Raw genomic sequence first — 15649 nt, 5'->3', positions numbered from 1 at the left:
GAGGAAGAGAAATGCGCAGGGTTGTTCGCGCCGCCGCACTGTCAGCGCTCGCAGGGGTGGATTCTCTCGACTTTTGGTTGGGAGAGAGGATGCCGCCTGCAAGTAGGCAACAGTCGCGCGGTTGTCGGAAAGGAAGCACATTTGCAGCTCGGCGTTTGCACAAGGTAGGTGGACTTTGTTGAAGCTGGTGCGAAATTTGTACATTTTATAAACTGTTGATTTTTTAAGTTATTTTGTTTAATTATTGTTCAAAAATGTTTTTTAAAAACTTTTGATAAGCTAAAGAAACTATTGTGATTGCCAAAAGCTGGGATTTTCAGCCTCGTCTGGCGAAAATCGATCGGTGTGCAGTGACCTGTGAATAATCCAGGGACTTTTGCCCGCCTTTGTCTGTGAAAATTTGAACTTGCCCCATGCTTCACAGTATTCAGTTAGTTGTGGCAGTTGATGGAACATTTTATAAGAAGTGTTATTTTCTTTTGATATTTAAAAATACTTTTACATTTTGATTTTAATGCAAAGAATTTCACATTTTTAACAAAATTGCAAATAACTTTGTTAAGAGCTCAAACCTGTTTTAATACAAACTTGTGAGATAAGTGGATATTCTGGTCAGCTCGGTTTGATGTTTCAATGAAGCAATTTTGTGATGATTTTTTTGAAAGGGAAAAAGGAAAAATATGGTCCATTCGGCCTCATGATTTTTGATCTTTTGCCAACAATGGGAAGGTTTTTTTAAAAAAAAAATCCGATATTCTATATTTTTATTATTTTATTTTGAGAAAAATCCATTATAAATCTGTTCGATTTGGTCTCTTCGACAAAGTTAGGTACTTTTTCCATAGTTTTAATGTTAAGCCAAAATATCTATTGTACAAAGTTATTTATCGATAAATGAATAAATTATTCACTGAAATACCGTATACCGTAAAATAATCAAATTTTCATAATTTGCAATATGGGTTTCCAAGAAAGTGAAATGTTGTTTGCATTTTCTTTTTCTTGGAGCTTTTTTTTTGTAAAATACTCAAATCAAAAATTTTATGATTTGAAATTTGAGCACTAAAAAATGCAAAATTTTGTGTGAATATTTATTTAACTTTTTTTAATTTTAAAATTTTACCAAAACTCCATATTTTTAGCGAAAATACTTAAATTTTCATAATTTGCAAAATATATTTTTGCAAAATATTAAAAATTTCGTAAATTTCCTTATTTTTTACGAAATAAAAAATGTTATGCTATGTTATGAATATGTTGATAATGAAAATTTAAGTCTTTTTGCAAAAGTACGGTATTTTATGAAATTTATATATTTTTTTCAAAAGAAAAATTTAAGTGAAATTAAAATGCAATTTCACTTTACATGAGTTTTTTGTTAAAAATACTGAAATCTAAAATATGGGTATCAAACGAAGGAAAATATTGTATGACTTTTCACTCTAGACGAGTTTTTTTTTTATGAAAAAAAACAAATAAAAAAACTTTAATTCCATGTTTTTTGAAAATACTATCTTTTACGAAGCGACCATTTGTAAGAAGGTAAAATACTAAAATTTCGTATTTTTTTGAAAATATTTCAATTTTTAGGATTTGCAATATGGGTATCAAACGAAGCAATTTTGTATGCATTTTCGCTTCTTTAAATATATTTTTGTAAAATATTAAAATTTTCATAAAATATCATATTTTTTGCGAAAATATTTAAATTCCCAGTATGGATATCAACATATTGAAAATTTAAGTATTTTCCAATTTGTTGATAATGAAAATTTAGGTATTTTCGCAAAAATACGGTATTTTATAAAATTTCAATATTTTTCAAAAAAAAAGTGAAATGAAATTTTAAATGCATTTTTACTTTACATGAGTTTTTTGATTACTGAAATCTTAAATATGGGAATCAAACGAAGGGAAATATTGTATGTCTTTTTACTCTATATGAGTTTTTTTTATTAAAAAAACAAAAAAATCACAAAATACCGTGTTTTTTGAAAAATAATATCTTTTAAGAAGTGACCATTTGTATGAAAAATAAAATACTAAAATTTTAATAAAATTTCGTATCTTTTAGAGAATACTCAAATTTTCATAATTTACAAAATGACTATCAAACGAAGCAAACGTTGGTATGCATTTTTACTTTATGAATATTATTTTTTGTAAAATATTCAAATGTTCATAAAATATCGTATTTTTTGCGAAAATAATTAAATTTTAAATATGGGTGTCAAAATATTGAAAATTTGAGTATTTTCTATATTGATTTTTATTCATAAATTTCTTTCCCATATTTAAAATTTAAGTATTTTCGCAAAAAACGGTATTTTATGAACATTTGAAATATATTCAATAAAGTGAAAATGCATTCCAACTTTTGCTTCGTTTGAAAGCCATTTTACGAGTTATGAAAATTTGGGTATTTTCCTAGGTATTTTCGATAAAAAATAAGAATTTTGGTAAAATTTTGTGTAGTGAAATTTATATGAGTTTTTTTTCACTTTATATGAGTTTTTTGTTGTAAACTTCTGAATTCTAAAATATGAGTAAACGAAGGGGAATTTTGTATACATTTTACTAAATCAGTTTTTTTTGTAAAATACAACAAAAAAAATTAAATACCTTGTTTAAAAAAAAAATGAAACGTTTATTTGTATAAAAAATAAAATACTCAAATTTTAACAAAACTCCGTATATACTAAAATTTTCAAAATTCGCAATATGAATAGGTATCAAACGAAGCGAAAATTTAAATGCATTTTCAATTTATTCTAGTGCTTTTGTAAAATTCTCGATTTTCAAAAATTACCTTATTTGAAAAAAAAACTTATCATCAAATGAAGCAAAATTTACGGGTATTTTCATTTAATTACAGTTATTTAAATATTAGATTTTTTTATTACTGTTTTTTCGATTGATGTTTTTTTATAAATATTATATTTTGTGACAATTTTTATACTTTTACTTTGTTTTATGTCCATGTTACAAATTATTAAAATTAGAGTATTTTCTAAAAAAAACGGTATTTTGTTATTTTTTTTCAGTGTTCATACCTCTAAAACTTATTATCATAAAAAAACATTAATATTCTTTCAATTTTTTTTCGTGTTTTTGCCAGTCACAAAAATGCAAATCCAGAGCAACCTCCAGAGCGTCAACTCGATCTTTGGTTGCAACGCGTCCGGCCACAGCGGCATCAACCAGCTGGGCGGCGTCTACGTCAACGGGCGCCCCCTGCCGGACTCGACGCGCCAGAAGATCGTCGAGCTGGCCCACTCCGGCGCGCGCCCTTGCGACATCTCGCGCATCCTGCAGGTCTCGAACGGGTGCGTCAGCAAGATCCTCGGCCGGTACTACGAGACCGGGTCGATCAAGCCGCGCGCCATCGGCGGAAGCAAGCCGCGGGTGGCCACGTCTTCGGTCGTCAACAAGATCTCCGAGTACAAGGCCGAGTGTCCGTCGATCTTTGCCTGGGAGATCCGCGACCGGCTGCTGTCCGAGGGCGTCTGCAACAATGACAACATACCAAGCGTGAGCGGGTTCTACGGACCTTCACGGGGGATCATGACATACTGAGGTGTCGATTTGTTTTGACAGGTTTCATCGATCAACCGGGTGCTCCGGAATTTGGCCTCGAACAAGGAAACTTCCTCCCAAAGCAATGAGACCGTTTACGAGAAGATCAAGCTGTTCAACAACACCAGCGGCCACTGGACCTGGTGCCAGAACATCGGCGGCGGTCAATTCAACTTTTCCTCACATCCAATCTCCCATCTGTCGCTGAAGAGCCCGACGGACCCATCCCAGCAACAACAACAGCAAGCATCGCAACAACAATCCAAACCTGGTAAGCCATGAGTTCCCCCTCACAAACACTCTCATCAGTAACTCACCCGCCCAACTCCCCTCAGATGACATGAGCGACAAGTACTCATCGGAAGACGACGAGGACTCCGAGCTGCGGCTGAAGCTGAAGCGCAAACTGCAACGCAACCGAACATCCTTCACCAACGAGCAAATCGAGAACCTGGAAAGAGGTAACTAAGCCCAGCTGAGCCACTCATACACCTCTCCCACCCCTCTCCCAATGAGTTCCAACCATTTTAACTGGGGGCACTCTTCCACCAAGCAGAATTCGAGCGGACCCACTATCCGGACGTGTTTGCGCGCGAGCGGCTCTCCGAGCGGATCCAGCTGCCGGAAGCGAGGATACAGGTAACGACGCCGGCGGAAGGCGCGACGCGGTCCGACGGTCGCGGAGTGGTAAGATTGGCTGGGTTGTTGACCGCGGGACCGCGCCCGGAGGTAACTTGGCAAATTTCGATATGGTATCAAATATTTTACTCTGGCAAACTGGCACATTTATGACAATATAATTTTATTGTATGACATTTTCTATGAGAAGACAGCATATTTTTTTCTTCCTTAAATTTAGTAGGTTTAGGTTCGGAGACCGCACGATGCCGTTACAACCCTGGACTGGATGGATTGACTGGACCAATTTCACATCCCTGTGCCTCAAAGAAATAAAATATTGTAATTCTACTATTAAAAATATCGTATTTTCTTGTCTAAAACAATAATATTACTCCCTTTTGTCGCAGTAAGACATTGGTATTTATTCAAAAAGAAAATCAAATTCAATAAAATCTAACCAATCAAGCCACGATACATTACAAACGCTTTTTTTTACAGTGCAAAAATCGTATTGAAACGCTTTGTAACGGCATTCATTGATCGGTTTGCTAGCGCGCAACGGTAAACGTTGTGTCTCATTCATTGCCATAGAGTTATCTACGTGCGCATGTATTGCGTGTACGTACACGAAAAAAAGTGAGGTTAAATTTTGTACCGTCCAGCAAAACAAATGGCGTGCTAGTGTGCGTGAGAGCGGGCTTAGATAACTCTATTGTAGACAGTAGATTCCCTGTTTGAAAAATGTCGCACGTCGTACAAGCTGTCGCGCGGTTTTGGTTTTACCGTTTCGATATCGATTGGTCGAAAGGACGACAAACGTACGACAAACACTCGACATGCCCGACATTGTTTTTTCCATCGATTTCCCTTCAATTCGACGTCACGATTTTCGTCGACGCAAACAGTTTGACAGTTCTCTTCAGTTTGTCTTGTTTGGACTTGAATGCAACCGAATCGAACCAGTTGTTGTTGATGTTGGGCTTCGGAAGGATTTTGACCGGTTGATAGGTAAGTTGTGCTGCTTTTTCTGTCGGAAAGTTCCGGCCGGAGTGGGCAAGTGGCCAAATTATAGTTTCTTATGTTCCAGATATTCAGAATTCTGTCTTCGTGGCGGTGGAGGAGGAGGACGAGACGCATGAATCCGGCGGGCCAGGTCTTCGTGGCGGAAGACAGGACCGGGAGGAACCGAGCTTATGGAGGATATGGTTCATTCCAAAGGAGGAGGAGGATGAATCACCGAATGTCAAAAGTTCTACCCAAGGTAAGAGAAAAAGGGGTACAGAATAATCATCTCGTGGCGGTGTTTCTGATCCACCGGATTTTTTAATCAATAGAACTGTTTCTTCAAGTCATTGAAATGATGGAAGAGGCGCATTTCAAAGTATCGGGAGTGAGCTTGGAAGACCGGAAGTATGAGGGCTAATATTGGGTGTTATGATTATTGGACTTCAGAATTGTATAATAAAAAACTCTAACATTTGACTAATCAAAAATTAACTCCTTAAGGAAATTTTTAGTATCTCTGATTTAACCCTTTGAGGCCCAGAACTTTTTATACAGTTTTTATTACCTAAAAAGTAGTTAACATTGAAAAAACGGATTTTTGGAATGGTGTAAGTGCTCCGCCAGGAACATCTTGATGATGAGTTTCAATATTTAAAAACTACCAACATCCTGAATTCTCTAATATTTTACAGTTTTTTTTATATTTTTTTACCGACAAAATAAAATTATTTTAAATAAAAAAGGTTGAAAACAAAGCAGATTACAAAAAAAATAATTATTTTTAAAAGGTTTACAAAAATATTTTTTTAAATGAAAAAAATATTTATAATAAAATTATAACAAATTGAAAAAAATGCAGATTACAAAAAGGTAAAAGCAATATCTTTTTTTATTTCAAACACTTAGAATAAAATTCTAAAATAACACTTTTGCACGTCATTGAACATTTAAATTTACATGCAATTTGATGTAAATTTGCAACAAGTTATACGTAAAAACATGATTTTACGTGTAATTCAACCGTTTACATCGAATCTCAAGTTTACATCAACTGAGATTACATGTGATTATTTTTTTCCGTGTCGAGTAAATTCACATATTTTTTTCTGTGTATATATCGTACCAAACCAACAAAAATTATGTGTCCCAAAAGTAAAAATTCTTAAGCTCTAAAGTTCTAAAATTCTAAAATTCTAAAATTCTAAAATTCTAAAATTCTAAAATTCTAAAATTCTAAAATTCTAAGATTCTAAAATTCTAAAATTCTTAAATTCTTAAATTCTTAAATTCTAAAATTCTAAAATTCTAAAATTCTAAAAATCTAAAATTCTAAAATTCTAAAATTCTAAAATTCTAAAATTCTAAAATTCTAAAATTCTAAAATTCTAAAATTCTAAAATTCTAAAATTCTAAAATTCTAAAATTCTAAAATTCTAAAATTCTAAAATTGTAAAATTCTAAAATTCTAAAATTCTAAAATTCTAAAATTCTAAAATTCTAAAATTCTAAAATTCTAAAATTCTAAAATTCTAAAATTCTAAAATTCTAAAATTCTAAAATTCTAAAATTGTAAAATTGTAAAATTCTAAAATTCTAAAATTCTAAAATTCTAAAATTCTAAAATTCCAAAATTCTAAAATTCTAAAATTCTAAAATTCTAAAATTCTAAAATTCTAAAATTCTAAAATTCTAAAATTCTAAAATTCTAAAGTTCTAAAATTCTAAAATTCTAAAATTCTAAAATTCTAAAATTCTAAAATTCTAAAATTCTAAAATTCTAAAATTCTAAAATTCTAAAATTCTAAAATTCTAAAATGCTAAAATTCTAAAATTCTAAATTTCTAAAATTTTAGAATTTTTTAGATTTTTTTAGAATTTTAGGATTTTTTTTTAATTTTAGAATTTTGTGATCTTAAAAATTTAGAATTAAAGATTTATAGAAATTAAGAATTTTAGTATTTCAGAATTTTAAAGTTCTATAACTCTAAATTCTAAAAAAAAAATCAATAATTTTGAATTCTTAGGTTCTACAATTTTTAGTCTCTTAAATTTTTATGTTGTATTACACTCAGGCCCAGGTGGTTGGTCACTTTTTCGTTTGTAAAATGGGTGTCAAACTAAAATGTGACCCCTTTCGTTTAACAACAGCTTGTGTCAAACCATCGGATTTTGAGTGTATTCTTTTAATTCTTGATATTTGTAAATTTCAAAAATATCAAACATTAAATTTCATTTTTAAATTATTCAGATATTTTGAATTTTTACGATTAATTTAAACATTCGAACATTTTAAAATTATTTAAAGTCTTTTAAGTTCTTAGCTTCTTCAAAGCATGGACTTTGGGGTCTTCAGAAACACATGCATTTTAATAAAAAAAAAAAATCAAAAATATTTAAACAGGTCCAGATGGGGTTTCTCCATAAAACTTGCGTTAATATTGATTTTTTATTTGAAATTTAAAATGTTAGAATATTTTGTTGTCTTAAATTTGCTTTAATCTTTATTTTCTGAAAAAAATAAGGTTTAATTAACTACTTTTTTAATTAATTTGTTTTCAAAATTTTACATTGAAAGTTAAACTTTTGAATATTCCACAATTAATTATTTTATGAATTTTCACAGATTTTTTGAGTATGCCCTCCGCACGGCTGGGACCTTGCCCCCATGGAAAGCATGGGACGGTCGGAGGGCTTGTAATGCACTTTACCAATACGGAAAGAGCAGGGGAGCATTTGTTCCCCATACTAGCGCCAGTCAAAGATGTTACACATTGATCTTTGCCGAGTGGTGTCTGGAAATATTAATAGTTCTTTATTAGTTATTTGAAGAATATTTACAGTGCCACAGTTTTGAAGAATAAATCCAGACGGAACCGAATGATCGAATGCTTCCTGTCGTCGGAAAATTCGAAGCAACTGGAGCGTACCTAGCGGCCGGGTTGTGTAGCGTAATGGAACTCCGATTTCGATATGATGGTACCCACGGCGGAGCTGGTCAAAGGACAAGCAGGACAAACTCGTTACTGGCCAATTGCGACTTATGCTGGCGAAGGTGATCGAGGACATCTGACGGCGGTTGCGGAGTCGTCCTCTTTAAAGCTAAGTACTCATGCATGATAATCGTATTACAGGCCTGCCTTTTCTGGTCATGTTGAATACGATTAACTGCAACTCTAACCACTTTAATTTTCAGCAAAATTGACAAGACTTTTGACGAACGTGACAGGACAGGGGACTGTAAAACATTTTATACAAGTTCCGACTTTTTATGTGGGAAAATTTTGCCCGACGTGTGTTTCTTTGCATTTGTTAAATAATTACCTTTGCTGATTGAGTTTAAACCTCAACATATGAATTCATTTTAATAATTTTGCCTTTGTTGGAACAATTAAGGGTCACATAGTAAAAGTCCGTTGGTGTGTGGATAGTGTACCCCGTTCGCTCGAGTTCCTTGGGGTCAGTTCTGTAGGTTTTAACAGTCTCGACAGTTAAAACCTACAGTACTGATTTTGAGAAGCTTGTGCGAATGGGGTTTTTAATGAACATTGGTGGCGGCGATTGAGCACGAAGTTTCGATTTAGCTTATTTACATCATTACACGATTACATACTCTCACAAACACAATCTCATTTTAACCTACCCAATCATGTCCTCAATCCCCGCTCCCATGGAGTGCGAGCGATCCGCATGTGATTGACACGACCATTACCGTTCCTTTACACAACCGGACTTGGACTGACTTGATCCTGGCTATCCCACCTCGATCCGCAAAAAAAAAAAAAAAAAAAAAATTCACAGATTTTTTGAGTATGATATCTGTCATGAGATTCCCTTTCACTGAAAATACGCCACACGTTTTATTCAAGTGCCCAAACACTTGAATGATTGAATAAAGCAACATCATAGATTTAATTGGTTTGTGTTTCAACATCATTTCAAACCATTATCAAATGCAAGTGTTTGGGCGATTGAATTTTTGGTATTTTTTGACATGTTATTGTCATTCGGGTGGCTCAAGCTTTTCAAGTGTTTTGCTCATAAATTTGTCCCACTACCTTTAACTATTCAAAGTGAAGAGCAAAACACTTGAAATTGATCTTAAGATCTACCCAAAACAGGCACTATTCAAAGTCAACGTGAAGTCCACATGAATTTAATGTGTGTCACTGATTGATTTTAGAGCGACTTTCATCGAAGGCTGGAAGCAAGGTTAGGACGAATAGCACAAAAAACTCACCCGTCTTCAACTGGCCAGCTGGCGCAGTGGTAGCGTGCACGATTAGCAAGCGAGAACCTGTATATCGCTTGTACGTACTTTTATTTTTCAACCCCATTTAAAATTCAAGTGTTTGGCTGTTGACATTATTTCATGGCCAATCACCGAAATTTCAAGTGTTTTGCGATTGATATTTGAGTGCTCTGTACAGCAGGGCCAGATCATGTGTAGAACACTTCGTTGAGCTGTGTAAGTTTTGCTCAGTGTTGTTTCAACAAAAAAAACTCTAGATATGATTTGGATATGATTATTCAGCCGAATGACGTTATCTTTTTTCAGGTAACCAAACATATTCCAATCTGATCCTGCTAACAACCCAGCGTCTCCGTGTTGTTCCACGCAGCTTGTTGACCGGAAGCTGTAACGACCGCAAAAACACCTGCTCCAGAAGTTCGTAAACCGACGTTGTCCCGTACTCCGGTGGCCATCAATCCATGGGACATAAACGGTGGCGCCGCACCCCGCCGTATTTGCGGCTAGTCGAGGAGCAATAGTCCTTCTTGATCAAGATGCTGCCCCGCACGCTGGCGTCGGCTCGAAAAGATGGCTGACAAAATCCGGACCCAGAAGACAACGCCAAAAAATTCCGGCCAAGATGCCGAGCGACGAGGAGAACTGGAAGACCAACCGGAAGACGACACCAAGATGTACGTGAAGATCCGCGACACAACAAGTATAATGAAATAATTAATTTTTTACTGTGGGGAAATGTGCAAATTACATGAAAAAATAAAATAAATTAAAAATAAACAATCATCTATTTTTTAACTGCAACATAACCTAAAAACCTGAAAAAACAGCACACGACAAAGGCACGACAACCTAAATAACAAAACCGTGCGACGTCGGTCGAATGTCGTACGACAATGTCGAACAATTTCGATGATCGATCGCACGACAAATACGACATTTTGGTGCAAAAACGTATGACATTCGTGCGAATGTCGCACGACATTGTCGTGCGACGTCGTACGGTTGCACGGACGACAAACGACGGACGTCCGACGGACTTTTCAGTCAGGGTTGTTCTTCATTCACCACCCCGTCGCGTCCTCCACAAATTGCGATACACACTCGCACGCTCAAAACATAACTGTCAAAATATGTGGTTGTATGCGTGTGCATTCTTGTTCCTTGTGAGCAGGGTTGCCGAACATTATTGTTTTCATGTTTTTTTCAACAAAGTTGGTGCGAGAGTTGGTGCGAATTTCGAGTGTTTGCGGTGGATTGATTTTTTTTAAAGTTTATAAGATTAAGTTCAAATCTGTCTTTAAATATTATATAATTTATAAAATTGCTAAAATAATATTTGTTTTGCTTTTGAAAAATAAACAAGATTCGACTGCACTAATTCCATAATAAAACAAATTAATATTAAACGTTCTAACAAGCGCCCAAAAAAAAAAAAAAAAGTCTGTTCGGTAGAGTTGTTGTACTTGATAAAGGCTATCTTTTGATGTTATTGATTTACAGGTTGACGACCGTCCAGGTTGGGCAAAGTTGTAGAGGAGAATATTTAATGAAAGTTAAACGAAAAGGTTACACGCAGAAAAATAAGGCATATTTGAATCAACAAAACGTTTTGTTGATTTGAAAATCAAGTTTTTGTTGAATCAACGCTAAACATCAAAGCAACTTTTTCAAAACAACAAAAGATTTTTGTGGAATTAAGAAAATCAAGGTTTGTTTCAACGCAAAATCGGTGTTGATTATATTCAACAAAAAAATTGTTGAATCAAACCTCGTACAGGCTGATTCTACAAAATATTTTTCTGCGTGTATCTAACTACAGTCCAGACTCGATTATCCGAAGGCCTTGGCAAAATTTCACTTCAGATAATCGAAACTACGGATAATCGAATCACGATTTTTTTTTTGTTTTCTTATTTTTGATTGTTGAGCTTTAGTATGGCAATTAAACTACACTTATCGAACGTTTGTTTTGATAGTGTGCGTGAGCACCGTGTAAAAGTGACAGTTCGTCACTTTTTCGTTTGACTTTGACCATCCAACGGGGTACAAACTAGGGGGTTGAGTGTACTTTAAAGTAATTTAGAAATTTTTAATCCATTATGGCGGCCAAAATGACGATAATAAATAATTGAAAAAAAAAAACTTTTTTTATTCTACGCGCAATAAACCGTTCAAATTTTACTAAAATTGGGTCACAGAACTCGAATGTGATGTTAAAAGTAAGAAAATAAAAAATATACGATTTTTTTTGTTCGTGATTCGACTATCCGATGTCCTATACAAACGTTCGGATAATCGAAACTTCGGATAATCGAGGTTTCGGATAATCAAGTCTGGACTGATGTAAAAACAAGCTAAACATAATTTTAAATTGTTTTCAGTTGATTTTCCATTGAAATTTTTAAGTTTACTGAAAAAATTAAGGTTTTTTTTTCTGAGCACAGTAAAACTTTGCCCATAACAACATAAATTTAAAAATGGGTTTTATTTTCGTAATTTAATTTATTTCCTAGTAAAAAATCCTTTGTGGTCATAAAATGTGCCATTATGGTGATAAAAGAAGCTTAATTGTTGTGAACAATAACAAATCAGAAATTTAGGCAATTTAGGGCTCAATTCTGCAAAATAACTCAAGAATGAGTAAAATATTCTTCTAAGCACAATGACACTTGAAACGACCACAAAAGGTTATGCGGTATAAGGCTTTCTAGGCCCAGTGAAAAAAATATAATTTAGCTCAAAAATGACGAACTCCTCGTCACAGTGTCCTGATGCAAACAATGATCGAGCTGTAGCTGTCACAGCCCTGCGAAGTATGTTGGCTGACATATCAGGCAGTCAGTCAAAAAAACCAGCTAGAAGTCGTCTGACAAAAAAATTTTGCTAGAAAGAGATAGGAAACCTGATGCAAACAAACGTCCAGCTGTCATGTAAACATACTTTGAATGTGTTGGTAAATTTCTGACTAGAAAGCCTTATACGCACTTCGGAAGGAACCGGTCAAGAAAAAAATCAAATGGGCAGCAGCAACAGCGCAAGCCCCAAGAAATCGCTCCCTCTCCTTAGGTCTACTGTTCGTAAAGCTGTATCTTGACCGATCCGATCTGCATACTAGCCTTTGAAATTGAATTTTAAATCAATATTGAAAATTTTGGTTTGCAACCAGGGTATCTTTTCTTACAGCTCGTTCTAAGAGATCACACAGGGCCAATGTTTATTTATTGAATCACAGTTGATATTTTATTTTTCGATATTTTGAATGAAAAAATTAAAAAAAGTGATTTTTTGTCTGGTGTGGTGTGCTTTTTCTTTGTTCTTCTGCCGAATTCTTTATATTTTCTGTCGAATAATAAAATATTTTGATGTTTTAAGAAAATCGAAAAGATTGAAAATATTTCGAAAATCGCAAAATGAACTAAAAAGTTTTATTATTGTGAAAGCAGATACAAATCTAAATCCTAACGCAACCTGTCAAAGCTGTTGCGCGTCAGGCTGACGTACACTCTAACGACACTTTTAGAATATCAATGATAAAGGTGTAATAAAGCGTCCAATATTTAGCTGACCATAAAAGGATGTTTGGAAGGTTAAATCACGGACGAACGGACATGACACCAGGAACAAATTTTCTTCAAATTTCTGAAGCAAACTATCATTTGCGCCATCTATATTCAAGTTGTCGAAGTAGCATCGAGCGATTAAGCATGATTTCTCAAAATGTCTTATGCAATAATTATTTAAAACATTTAGCATTAGTATAGTGCTAGAAACAGTTTTTTGGCATTAAGTTTGTCTTTATGATTCTATGTGATTTATCATGGACCCTAAAATTGCCGAAAAAATCATTGGTATTTTTAATATAAATTCATACGACCATTTTAAAAAATGTACATGAGTTTGCTTCATCAGCTGGCTTTGTTTACGTTTTAAACCACGTGGCGCGATGATTTTGACATAAGCGATCTCGCTTGCGCTGGTTTTCGCCAAGAAGAAGTAAAAAAAACCTGCTTCACTTTTTGAAACCCCGTGTCATGTCCGTTCGTCCGTGGTTAAATTTAATGTGATGTTGCTTAATTTAGGATAAAAATGCATTAAATCGCTAGAGAGTTGCAAAATCTAGGCAGAATGAATTATTTTTTAATTCAATCGAATGTTGAAATAACCATTTCTGGAGTTTTTTTTTGAAAACGTCCAATGAACCAAATTTCCAGTTTTTGCTTTTTGGGTGTTTTTGAAACCGCCTTGAGTCAGGGGTATTAAAAAACACCCAAAAAGCAAAAAATTTAAATTTGGTTTATTGGACCTTTTAAAAAAAACTCCAGATTTATTCCCAATGCACCCCGAATCTGTTTTCGCGGTGTTCATTTGCTCGCGATCTACGAGCGATGAACTTTTTGCCAAATTTTGTCATCAGAATCTTTCACTGCAAGAATTAATATCTCAGGAACGATTTTCAATGTACCGTCATCATTTTGTCATATAAATTTCAGCATTTTTATTTGACCGAATCTCACCCCCTCACCCAATGTCACCCCTGATGACGGTATGCAAATTGAACGTTATCGAACTTTTCTGATCATTCGTTTAAGCCGTGGTTTAAACCCATTGAGAATTTTTGCTCAAGCCTTGAGTCGATCTGGCTCGAGATCGTCATAAACCGCATCATCTGGATCTTTTCAAAAAGTAAGTCTTGATTTTGATAATTCAAAATTAGTTTTTGTTAAGATTTTTTTTAGTAAATTACACGATAATATTTTTTTTGTAATTTTTTTTGCATTAGAATGAAAAAAAAAGTAATCAGAAATGGTTTTTATTGTTTTGTATCCTGTTCGAACTTTTCTGATCGTTCGTGTAAACTCACTGAGAATTTTGGCTCGAACCAAAATTCTTAGTTTAAATTTGTTTTAAACTGGGTATATTCAAATTTGAGACAAAATAAAGTTACATTTTTGAAAGGTCATAAACTAGGTCATAAACCACATTATTTATTTGGATCTTATCAAGGAGTAAGCCTTGATTTTGATGATTGAAATTAATTTTTGTTAAGAATTTTTAAGAAAATTACAAAAAAATAACATTGTTTATTTAGACCAAAATCTGACTAAAAATTAGTCTTTTTAATTTTGCGTGTTGTTTTCAATATTTAAATAACGACAAAAAAACATCCTTCAGACTGGCATCCCTGTTGCCCCGCAATCCGTCACTTTCGCTCGGCCGCGCTCGATCTGTCAGATTCCCCCGCACCATCAGCAAAGGGAGCGTTCTTTTATTACGTAACGCAGTAGGGGGAGAGGGGGGTCGGAGGCCGTGTTACGCTCCATACAAAATTTTTAAAATTTGTATGGAAATTTTGTTACGAGGGGGGGGGGGGAGGGGGTCTATAAGTCCGATTTTTCGCGTTACGTAATAAAAGAACGCTCCCAAAGAAGATCTGCCAAACGCCAAAGAAAAGAGGGTGCGAAAAGCGCAAGAAAGGAAAGGAAAGGAAAGAGAGAAAAGAAAAAAAGTGTTCGGTCGACGTTTTGTTCGCGAATCAGAATTTAATTTTTGTGTGTGTAGAACAGAAAATAATCGCGTAAATTTGTTCGGTTTTTGTCTCGTAGTGACATCGGTTCCGTTCCGTCGTCGTCGTCGTCGGGTTGAAGTTCCGTCGGGTAAACCAAGAACAAGCAAGAGGACGATTCCTCTGGTCTTTTTCCTCTTGTCACTTTGCTTGGAAGAAAAGAAAAGGAAAAAAAAAACTATCGACCACCGCAAGCTGGACTAGGTTCCGTCCGGTGGGCTGCCGGAACCGGAATCCGGAGGGAGGCCACGGCAAGCCAGATTGGCAAAGGAGGATTTGCCGATGTAAAAGAAGAAGGGTCATCGCTCGCAGGAGGAAGCAATAAGAAAAAGACAAAATTATCAAGAAGGAGGTAGCCTGCCTGCCGGGAACGGGAAGAAGAATCTGTTTTCGTTTGGTTCGATTTGAAGGATCCGGTTTGGCACCGGGGAAGAAGGTGAGTGCAGTTGGACATATGGTTGGGCAAATAGTTATGGCCGGAAAGGTGGTCTTGATAATACGATTCAATAGTGGAGGAAGACACTAGAATTGATTACAACATTAGAATAGGTTAAGAAGAAAGATACCTAGTTTCTTCTTTGTAGAATAAGAAAAGCGCAATAATTATTTTTTTCCGTGAAGAAGATGTGGTAAAT

The 15649-nt window shown here is 34.7% G+C and overlaps 2 protein-coding genes and 1 long non-coding RNA gene across 7 annotated transcripts in view; all 3 read left to right on the top strand.

The window, feature by feature from the left end:
- The first annotated feature begins 25 nt into the window (after nt 1–25).
- Nucleotides 26–4548, top strand: LOC6038329 (paired box protein Pax-6). Of its 2 annotated transcripts, none has more exons than XM_038254358.1 (5): nt 26–164; nt 3119–3531; nt 3598–3847; nt 3912–4037; nt 4130–4548. In XM_038254358.1, the coding sequence occupies exons 2-5, from the start codon at nt 3127–3129 to the stop codon at nt 4366–4368; spliced, it is 1020 nt and encodes a 339-aa protein (XP_038110286.1). In that variant the 5' UTR covers nt 26–164; nt 3119–3126; the 3' UTR covers nt 4369–4548. The 2 variants fall into 2 exon arrangements, with proteins under 2 accessions (XP_038110286.1, XP_038110291.1); XM_038254363.1 differs by having other exon boundaries at nt 27–164; nt 4133–4548.
- Nucleotides 4549–5115: 567 nt separating this feature from the next.
- LOC119765529 lies at nt 5116–10277 on the top strand. Its single transcript, XR_005276795.1, has 3 exons — nt 5116–5205; nt 5285–5810; nt 9758–10277. It is a non-coding gene; the product is annotated as an uncharacterized LOC119765529 (long non-coding RNA).
- A 4601-nt stretch (nt 10278–14878) lies between these two features.
- LOC6052831 (telomerase-binding protein EST1A) overlaps nt 14879–15649 on the top strand; it is a 265874-nt gene continuing 265103 nt past the window's right edge. For all 4 annotated transcript variants that reach the window (XM_038248625.1, XM_038248615.1, XM_038248619.1 and 1 more), the window contains exon 1: nt 14879–15450. The gene's annotated coding sequence lies outside the window, so the exon portion shown is untranslated. The remainder of the gene's footprint in view (nt 15451–15649) is intronic.

Source organism: Culex quinquefasciatus, chromosome 1, assembly GCF_015732765.1.
Source record: "Culex quinquefasciatus strain JHB chromosome 1, VPISU_Cqui_1.0_pri_paternal, whole genome shotgun sequence".
Taxonomy (NCBI): Eukaryota; Metazoa; Arthropoda; class Insecta; order Diptera; family Culicidae; genus Culex; species Culex quinquefasciatus.
This window is presented reverse-complemented; position numbering and strand designations above follow the sequence as displayed.

Coding starts and splice junctions, on each gene's coding strand:
- LOC6038329 (XM_038254358.1), top strand. CDS start 3,127: ATGCAAATCCAGAGCAACCTCCAGAGCGTCAACTCGATCTTTGGTTGC. Junction 3,532..3,597: donor ACAATGACAACATACCAAGC/GTGAGCGGGTTC, acceptor TTGTTTTGACAG/GTTTCATCGATCAACCGGGT. Junction 4,038..4,129: donor AATCGAGAACCTGGAAAGAG/GTAACTAAGCCC, acceptor TCTTCCACCAAG/CAGAATTCGAGCGGACCCAC.